The 10,949-nt window shown below is 37.8% G+C and overlaps 1 protein-coding gene across 1 annotated transcript; it reads right to left on the bottom strand.

The window, feature by feature from the left end:
* Window positions 1-2,023: 2,023 nt before the first annotated feature.
* LOC306825882 (parathyroid hormone-related protein-like) lies at window positions 2,024-3,509 on the bottom strand. The gene is made up of 2 exons (XM_079346843.1): window positions 3,345-3,509; window positions 2,024-2,694 (listed from the first exon to the last, which is right to left on the bottom strand). Exons 1-2 carry the CDS (start codon window positions 3,446-3,448, stop codon window positions 2,280-2,282), a joined length of 519 nt encoding a protein of 172 aa, XP_079202969.1. The 5' UTR covers window positions 3,449-3,509; the 3' UTR covers window positions 2,024-2,279.
* Between the last annotated feature and the right edge of the window lie 7,440 nt (window positions 3,510-10,949).

Raw genomic sequence — 10,949 nt, 5'->3', positions numbered from 1 at the left:
GCTGCTTAGAAAGCAGTGATACTTAACGTGCCTGTTTTGGTTTAATTATTGGAGGACGTTTGCACCTTTTGGTGTGTTTTTTTCTCTCGTTACATTACATTGCATTTCTCGATTTTGTTTCACTATAATCCTTTGTTTGACTTTTTGATGGAAAGTTTAGTTGATGCCTTTTACTGACCTTGTCTGACCTGTTATTGTCATAGTTAATAGAATTGTACTACACATTTCAGGACTTAATTTACATTGTATGAAGTATATTTTAAAATCATCTCTCTCCATTGAACAACAGGCCTGTCTATTCATACCACTGTCTGTTCCTCCCCTTCTCTAGAGATGTTAATGTCTCTGTCCATTGTTTGATTGATTTCTTCAGTGTAAGCTGTAGACTCCTGACGGTGGCTTTATCAGGCTTTCCACAGCATTTACAACTCTCTGTCAGCTAATGGCCTACGGTGTACACTGCTGCTCTTAGCACAGGATATAGCTGATGCTGATGCATTTGCTTACCCTTCCATTACCCGTTACTGTGCCATGCAGTGAGCAGCTGTTAAAAATGCCCCATGTTTTCAAGTGGGACATTAATAGCTTTGTTGTGTTCCTTCCATGCCAAAAGTCAACAAAAACATCAATGTTTTTTGTTTCAGGCTCATTACATTAGTTGTTGAATTTCATTAATGCAGTTTGACCCAAATCCCACTCTTCTCATTTCTCAGCAGTAAACTCCCAATCCATCTTCATAACTAGTTTTCATGGTTGCAATAAGATATGTTAATCTGTAATAAACTGACAAAAATCAATTGCAGTTCAGCCCAAAAACGGGCTTGTCTCACAGCATAGATTTGTCAGAAGCTGAGAGTAAAGGCTACACTTAACTCATGGAAACAGTTATAAACTTACGAAAATCAAATTAAATAAGTGAGTGGAGAAATTAAGAAGTTTGCATTTGACCTTCAGATTGACTATGAAGCCACTCAACAATAAATTAATTTATCAACTATATGAACTAATAGAAGCAAAACACTTTCCAAGCTTACATAACGGGGAAATGTATTGCTTACATATTTTCATAGTTGTTGTTTTATGCTATTTGACTCATGTGTGTCTTAAATACTGAATTTGTTTGTAATTTGGGTTGTTGGATGGTTGTTGAATGATCACCATGGGCTCTGTGAAACTGTGACAGGTATTATAGAAGAATTAAAAAAAATAAAAATCCATCCTACATGAACACAAGGTTTTGTGGATAAATAAGTGCTTGTTTAATTTAAAAAAGACACTCATGTAATGCTGATATTTTTTTTTACTTTGACTCCTACACTGCATACTTATGAATAGTGTGAACCTATGAATTATTGGAGAATCTCAAACAAGGGGACATTTAGTAGTCTGGTTGGAGCCAAGAATTGACTACTTATTTGTACTGCTGTAATGGTAGCTGTCATCAAAGGGACATATTTGAGCTGTGCATTAATGCTGAACAAAGACACCATGAATTATAAAATATTTCTAATGGCTACAGTTTTTAATGTTTGATTAACTGGAAATATATACAATAGGCCCTCAGTGCAAAGTTTGATCATTAAATGAGTCTGCTGGCACGTTCTATCAAAGTGAAATATGTTAAATGGTTGGGTAGGATTGAAGAAGTAATCCAATAAGTTACCAGAGGGGAAAGAAAGTGAGACCATCAAAAAGAAACACCGAATTGGAACTCAACCACACAAGAACATGAACAGGATATAGTTAAAGTGCATATGGAATTTAGTCAGCAGCACTGCAGTACATTCACAAAATAAATACACACTTACAAAGTGAAATAAATTATGGCAGAACTGTTCTGACAGATGTACCCAGTGAACAGTTTGCAATGTAACTCGGTCCAAGATAGTATACACATATAGAGTCAAACAAAAGTCGACCCCTCTGTTTATAAGCTTTGTGAAGTTACATTATATTCAGGCAATAAATAATTTCCCTCTCTGTTCCACCTGTGCACACAGCAGGTGCAAAAACATTTGGCATTGTTTTGGTGTAAATCTGGGATACTGAAGCCTAAAGATTGTCAGATAAATATGGGTCAAATATGATGTTTTATCAAAACATCAGGAAGAATGAAATGGAAAATACAAACAAAGCACACTATTATCAGAAAAGCACCTTCCCAGGGTCTTAATATAAAGTGACTGAGCCAGTAATGTGTTGAGTCTCTCAGATCCCAGTCTGGTTAAAGCGATTTCAGTGTCTTCGTGCAGTACAATCTAAATACTATTCGATGTCTGCTAATCAGGACTCTGCATCCTCCATGGCTCCTTATTTTTAACAGAGCGTGCCCGTCTCCGCTTCTTGTTCTCATTCTCTCTGCGTCGGCCTAACCTTGCCTTCTTTTTCCTCTTAGTGGCCACTTTGAGCGGCTGGTCCTTATAAGCCAGAGCCTTGTTGGTCTCCTGGGGCAAGTTAGAGCCATCTCTGTCCGATCTGAACCTGTCTGGGAGGTTCTTCGAGGCTCCTGGGGGCTTGTCAGGCAGGGCATTTCCACTAAAGGTTTGGCTCTGACTTCTGCTCTGCACAGGTGGCGCTCGGTCATCGGCTGTGTGTACCTCCTCCAGTAGCTCATGCAGCCACATGCGACGCTTGAACTCCTGCATGGAGCGGCCCTTGTCGTGCATTAGCTGGGCGTGGCTGACTGACCTCCTCCTTAAAGCACAAAAGTATACAGACTGAGCCAGATCAATATAAATGGTTATAAAATACAAAATCAAAAAACCTCCTTAAGGGACGTGGGTTTTGATTAGAGATGCCAGAGTTCTCCAGCACTGGTTGCAGGTTTGAATCCTGATGATGTGTGGTGCATGTCATCTCCCACTCTCTCAACCAACATTTCCTGTCTGTCTATAGCTGCCTGTCAAGTGAAAGCCCAAAAAGAATAAAAAATGAAATTTTAAAAAAGCCTCTTGAATTTGCATGGGCACTGAGAGGGGACTGTGGAGAGAGTTTGAATATCTATTGGTCTGAATGTAAAATTGTATGTGTGGCACACTTTTAGAAGTGTTGGCATCTGCTGTCTAAGGTCATGCACCAGGAAATCTCAGTCAGTACAGTAGGTGGCAGCATGAACAAGTTACTGAGAGCCGTCATTAATCTCAGCTCAGAGTTAAAACAGAGAAGACCTGCTGCACATTGATTTAATCTGTTCATGTAGGCTTTTGTTTAGTTCTGTAATTTCAAATAATTGGTTTACTCGTAAGTGTAGCTTGAGTTTATGAATAGCTTTTTCATACAAGTGTTGAATTTCATAGCATTAATTGTAATCAGATGATCGTCATAATGAAATCAAAAATACTTACGTTCTGCTATTAAGTGCATCAACTGGTCTTCCATCAAGACTCACTGGGGAGCACAGCAAGAACACAGCCAGACTCCACTGATGAATCAGGACTATAGAGCACATCCTTGAGATTATGATCTAAAAAGCACACAAAGAATGTATCAACCACTTAAATTTATCAAGCAAACCTTGTTTTGTGACTTAACTCTAAACTGCTTATCTGCTATTCAGTAGTTGACGTCAGTAATAGTCTAGCCTGCAGGACACTGTTCCTGCTTAAATAACATCTCCATTCAACATTAATTGTTCTAATAAACAGTTTGTTATTGTAAAAAAAAAAAGGTTTTGACTTACTTGAAGGAGATGTTCTCGTTGCAAAAATCAATTTTTAAAAAGTAAAGAAAATGATTGAGGCTTCTACATTATGACTAGTTCAAAACTTGTGTCCAAATCCATTGCTGTGGAGGCAGCTTGGGGAAATCCCCTATCAGTCTGCTCCCTTCATTTGCCTCCCAACAGTGAGTGTTGAGCTATTTATTCCTCCCTGGTGTTCCAATTAAAAGAACGATAAAGATGGAAAGAGCAGCAGCAGCCCATCAGATGCCTCTGTGCCTCTCTGCTCAGTCTTGCAGTAATGTCATGAAGAGTAACGGTGAAGCATCTTCTCTGGTGGCCGGAGCCGGAGAGCTGAGTTGGTTTTCAGACCAACACTGTGAGTCAGTCTGTCTGAGAGCAGCACAGAGAGAAACTCAAACTTTTCTCTGGGAGAAGATGCAGGCTCTACCTTAGCCCCTACCCATTAAGTCCAGTTGTAACACCGTACCCAGCCTTCGTATCCCTCCCCTCTCTTCCTCACCCGAACCCTTCACACACACCTGCTGTGACAAGAAGGTGGCGCCCACACAACATCCAAGCCACACAACAAAGAACATACTTTACCAGCAGGGCATGGGAAAAAAACCTTTTTCAAATATTCAATTAGTTTCAAATAATTTCAGCTTTACTTTCTTATTAAAATTTTATCATAAACGGGTGAGAAATAACAAGTGTGCACCAAAGGTGATAATCGTGGGTTTACCTAGCAGAGTGTATACAGGGAGAGGCAGGGTTACGCCAACATAAACAGCCAGGCCTAACCACTTTCCCAGAGGAGAATGACCATAACCTCAGAGAAACCTAACCCACAGCCTCTCACTGCAGACCATTTAACTCACCTCCACTCTGCCTCAGCAAACCAGCTCACCACCAAATGGTTACAGTGGGCTCTGAGGTATCTCTTGACTTCAACTAATAAGGAGAGTGGAGAGTATTGCTTTGAGCAGTGCTTGACATTTTGACTGGCCCGCAGGCCTGGACTCAAAACAAAAAAAGATGTAGCATATAATTCAGATTTTTACACAGTATTTATGTCATACCAGTGTTTTGTCACTGATTGTTTTAAGGTCTAATTCGTCAATTTGGTCAACAGAATTAAGATTTCTTCAGTGTGCATGTGAGTCATAGTTTAAAGGCAGCTACTTGGTTCATTTTCTTCATTTTAAAAGTAAGTTCCTGTTCTGACTAATAAGGGTCCTTAAGATAGGTGTTTGAGTGTTCAGGGTCTCGAATGTAGAGCAGGAGGGGATAGCTCACTGACAAAATCAGCAGGGCAAGTTGCTTGGTGACCAAAATGATAGTTTGGGAAATCGCTACTTTTTTGATGCACAGTATGTGTCTGAGGAGGAGATGAGCAGCAAGGAAAAAAATGTTGTAGGGAAACTATTTCGGGGTCTCGCCCAGGAGCTGCACTATATATTACTATTCCAGTGTTGCTCTGTCAAACAACAAAAACTGCACATTCATAATCAATCAGAAATAAACAATATATACTCAAAAGCAATGCTAATAAAGATAATAATGCCAATTATTATGTGACTGAATGTAGCAAAGTCAAACAATCGAAACAACACATGGATAGAGAAATGAAAGAGAGCAGACTGACCTGTATGAAGTCCCATTCAGAGTCAGGGGGTTTCTTCAGTTGCATGGAAACATGTTGACTGAAGATGACTTCTTCTGGGCCATAACATATGTCTTCTTGGAAAACCTTTGAACCAAATCAACAAGACTTAAGTTTAAATACAACAGCCAAAGTGGTCTAACTCCACTTTGAGAGGACAAGATAGATAGATAGATAGATAGATAGATAGATAGATAGATAGATAGATAGATAGATAGATAGATAGATAGATAGATAGATAGATAGATAGATAGATAGATAGATAGATAGATAGATAGATAGATAGATAGATAGATAGATAGATAGATAGATAGATAGATAGATAGATAGACAGATAGATAGATAGATAGATAGATAAAAAAGTAAAATAGAAGTGTCAATTTTCATATTTACCATTTACATATATACATTTGCGCGACCTCTCCTGACCCCGCATCACGCGTCCTGGGGGGCGGGGGAGGGTGAGGTCGCCGCAACCTCTCCTGACCCCGCATCACTACTCTCTTCCTCTCCTGGTTTAGAGGGAAAATTTTGAAAAATTTGCCCAGTTGGAAAAGTATGTATTCACTTGTGCTTGTGAACACAGACTTTTCCAACAGGGCATAATATCTAAACTGTTAAACTGAAACAAGTAAAATAAAATGTAAGTCTAAACTTACCTTTTGAATGGTTGTGAAATTGCAATAATAACAAACATAATAATAAACACAAGATTGAAAGATTGCTTTTGACGATTAAAATTTTGCTTTTAAAATATTTACGCAAATAGAGATTTAAATACATTTTAAATGCTTTAAAAATGCTTTTAAAATATGTATATATATTTACAAACATTTTACTTTCTGTTTTTAAGTGCAAAAATTTCAATATTTACACAAACAGAAAGACTTAAAGACATTTAGTCTGTTGTTTTTCAGTGGTGCAAAACATGCTTTAAAATTTATAAATGTATAGCTTAAAATATATTTTAAGCATTTTGAGCACAGTCAGGGGGTGCATTCAGATTGTCCCTCCTATCCACTTTCACTATCCACTTTACCTTAACCCCTTGAAAACGTCACAGGGTTTTTAGGAGAATTCATAAAGGACTAAGGGAAAGGCGATCGCTTTGTTTTGACAATCCGACTGACCGTCATAATAATTTGATGGTGGCGGAGGTTAGTGACGCTAGTCTGCCATGGTGGAACTACAGTTTTCAGAAAATGAACTACAAAAAGCTCATCTAAAAATGTTTTCCCTGTGCTTTCTTGCTGTTGAAATAATCCTAAAAATAAAAATATAATATATAATATGATATAAATAAATAAAAATATAAGGTAGGCTTTATTAGATACCACGAAACTTCACTATGATGGTTTTATAACATCAACATCATGTTCAGAGTTTACTTCAATAAAAATGAATAAAAAATAAATACAAAGGCTGTAACTAATTATAAGTCAAATCAATATGCAGATTGTCTCCACATTTCTCCTCTGACAGATCGTTTGTTTTCCTGAACATTCGGATATGGGTTGGATGTGCGAGTCGCTTTGAAAGTTGCGGCAGCAATGAATTGTGGGGCGGCGCTTTCTTTTCTCCTTTCGTAAAGGATGGTCCAGTGTTTCCTATGCTAAAGGAGGTTATAAAGGAAGCATTGAGCAATGCACCTTTCCTTAACTTCGAGAGTTCAAGAATTCAAGGAAAGAATTTGAACGGCTCTTATCATAGCCGCCACTTAACTGCTTCCAGGGTTAAGGGAAAAAATGCTAGTGAAAGTGGGGAGGGACAATCCGAACGCACCCTAGCATTTTTTCCTGATGATGGTTCTATGCTAAAATTTGTATTTCTAAATTTCTAATTTCTAATTTCTATAATAAATTATCTAACAGTATTTTCTCTAAAGCAGTTAGATACTCTCAAAGTTCTGTTCAATGGGGACTTTAATGTTTCTTCCATTATTTCATTGTCTGGAACAGTTGTATATGTTACTATTTATTTTTGTTTATATTTAATGTTATAATAGTGTACACTGAGAGCACAGTTCACCAAAGTCAAATGTCTTGTGTTTATAAGCATACAGAACATGGCCATTAAAGATGATTATGAATTGTCTGTTTTAGTTCATAGTTCTGCATGGCAGCTTCCTCATATACTTTGAGCATAATTCTGCTGTACCTCTTAATCTGCATAAATTCCCAGACAATGCAATTAATATTGCTGAGATCCTCTGACTGTTGAAAAGTAAACGTAGCATCAACATGTTTATGTGCTTATGTAAGGTCACAGAGCTGCTTTCATGGCCATAGACTCGTGTATGACTCTGGTCTCCTTACTTATCTTTAAGGATTCATTTGTAAGATCAAGTGGAAAGGAGGGGTTTAGAAGAATACAGTTCATTCAAAAACCTTGGTCATTTGTGTGGTTAATGTAGCTACTTGCCCTGTTTTACTGGATGCAATAACTTGCATTTCTCCTCATGAATAAAACCCATAAATAATTTCTGTGAGCAGTGATGATTAGTAGAATCACTTTAGGGCTACACTGTAGACCAGTTGGTGGTAAATAACTTAATAGAGGGCTCAGTATTTTAAAAGCAGCCATGATTCAATTCGGCAAGGGGTCCAGAAGGGATTTGGGAAAAAAATACCTCATTCGATTCCTTTCAGCTCAGGCTTTACCTGCAAAAAAAAAAAGAAGAAAAAAATCCCATTTCCTGGCAGACAGCAGCATATGGAACAGGAGCCAGGAAAGCTGCTTTTGATTCATGCTAAATTGCACTCTCAACACTGAACAGTATTCCTGTCCGTTTTTCATCCTTTTCACAATGCACTTACTTAACAATCATACATATAGAACACACACACACACACACACAGACACACACACACACACACACACACACACACACACACACACACACACACACACACACACACACACAGACACACCCTTGTTTCAAAGAATTCCAGTTCTGCTGTTCCAAACATCCAACTCATACAAACTTCCAGAGAAACACCCCTCGTTTATGTACTGATTCAGAGTTCAGCATCTATTTTTGGATGAGTTGTACCAATTCCCTCTAATGACCCACCCTATTATGTCATAGATCCTGGCTTTAGTTGTAGTAACAGTTACTGCTTTTGTTTTGGAGGTGCTTTTAAAATCACTATACGCACTTGGCATGTACATTACAATTATGGATGTGTCATTGCTAATTATTACATTGGAAACACTGGTTCTGTCAACATTTTATATTATTTTAATACTATTTTACAGCACCCTCCCATTTACTCCCTCCAGTTTTAAATGATTTTGAACACTGCTGCAAAGTGAAAAAGGGAAGACGTACATTAAAACATTGGATTCAATTAATACAGTTTTGTTGAAAAGAGCATTTTACAAACTTCTATATCACCTGAAATGTTATCTACCTGAATTTCCCTCGGGATCAATAAAGTATCTATCTATCTATCTATCTATCATCTACATCCAGTAGGGCTGGGTATTGGCAAAGACCGAACGATATGTGTCGGGTTTCATTAGAAATACCCTACATAATTAACATACAGTTTGCTGTATCATTTAGTCAGACTAACGATGTGCGATATAATGATCTAAGATTGTGTGTCTCCTCCTCCCAGTTTGGTCTGCGGCGGTAGTCATCGGTGAAAATAAAAAAATCCGTAAAAATAACTCCATCCCGGATATATGCAACTGTTTTAAAATGTTGCCAAACGGAGAAACAATTAATTTTTGTGCGTAGTTTGCACAGTTAAGCTTTACATCTTGGATTGCGACACAACAAACTCTTTCAACAAACCTGAGAGACATTGACAGTCTGCTTAGAGTTGAACAGAGCTCAGCTCAGACAGTCAGTGACAAGAGCTATAACTATGGTGTTTAAAATGTTGCTCTCTGTATTTTCTGCTCACTCGGTTTTTAAAAGTTACTACATGCCTCTCCTAGAAGCTCATCACTCATGGCAACATAGTTTCTAGGGATTATGCTAAACACAAATGCTGAAAAGCACAAGTAGTCTGCTTGTGAGTATATTGTTTGAAAGCTGAGGATGGCGCACTGCTAGGTGGAAACTGAAAAAGGTCCTTGTGGTTGGATTTTCAAAATAAAGGCGCTTCTTAAAGGTGATTCTACAATTTATTTAGCAGATGCTTTTGTCCAAAAGCAACATTCATTTGAGAGCAAGTACCACACAAGCAATAATCTAAAAATCGCTGAAAGGCAGTGCACAGAGGCAAAGTAAAGGTTTAAAATACAAAATATTTATTTTCATATTGTCATCATTATCAACAGCTTTTTCTGAGAATTCACAAAAGTTCATTATAAAAATTCATTATAAATAAAATATAATTCTACCATATATTACATTTTTAACTTTATAGCTGTTACGTGGGACTGTTTGTTATGTCAGGCTATGTTTTGTGGACAAAACTACTGCCAAATGTAGTTAAACAACTGTGTTTGTAGTGACGTTACTCTCACACGAAACCTGTCAATCATACTGTAACTTTAATCCCCAATGCTTTTAAGTCCTCCTGACTTTCTTCTGGTTCAGCTATTTTCAGCTGCCCATACATATTGTGTCCCATAGTTTCTAAAGATTTTTTTTTTTTTTAGATAAATTATTATTTGCTGTGTTTAATGTTCATCACTTTCCATTCCTATTGATACTGTGAAGAAAGTTATTTTAAAAAAAAAATCTCCTAAAACCATAATGTTCACAGCCTTTTACATGTTCACAAATATTTTATAAAGTGCACTTAAATTTACTGGTTTTGAGTCAATGTTTCCAAAAGAAAAAGCAGACTTGACGTGTATGAGGCACAATGCACAAAGGACAGTTAGTCAGGATGTCAGCGAAGGGTCAATTCTCTGCTCTTTTAAAAAGCATACATCCTGACTATTACCTTGTTCCTGCTCAGGGTTACCCAAACATGCCCTCCTCCTTCACGCATTTACTACATCTGAAAGCTGCATGATTTGTCTGTTTCTGCTTTTTTCTCCTTGATATACGATAATCCACTGCAGGGAGCGCTTTAGGGCTAAGTTCTTATTTACAACTACATTTTCTTTTTATGTTATTCATAAATGTCAAACTCCTGGAGACAGTGAATCAGGGAGGTCCTTCTCGGACAAAAGCATGTTGTCCATACTCAGTCTGGAGCACAGGTCCTTTAAATCCTTATTTTGCAGACAGGAAATATCTGCCACTGGACATTTTGCCTGTAAAGTATATTTTAAAGATGAAATGATTTCTGCCTGGCACAGCTCTGTTCTCATCTAAACTTAAATGTTTTAATACTCATCTATTCAGCATCAAAGCTTCTTTTCTGGTAAAAAAAAAAAAAAAAAGGTCTGAAATGGTGTCCATGTTGCAGTGTGTTTGATGCCCTAGATGTGATTCAAAAAGCAGAGTAACATGTCCAAAGCATGAGCCTTTGACCTGACCTTGTGAGGAGCCCACCACATTAGCATGTCTTTCTTGGCAGATGTTTTTGGTGGGGTGTCTGAATGTGGTCAACTTCTCTGCAGTGGCCCTGTGCTTCAGGCTCATAGGAAAGGAGTAGGGGGGGGGCTCCTTTCTCCTTACTTACCAACCCCAAACCGCAAACTGCTCCATATCTG

Source organism: Symphodus melops (genome assembly GCF_947650265.1).
Source record: "Symphodus melops genome assembly, chromosome: 6".
Lineage (NCBI taxonomy): Eukaryota > Metazoa > Chordata > Actinopteri > Labriformes > Labridae > Symphodus > Symphodus melops.
This window is presented reverse-complemented; position numbering and strand designations above follow the sequence as displayed.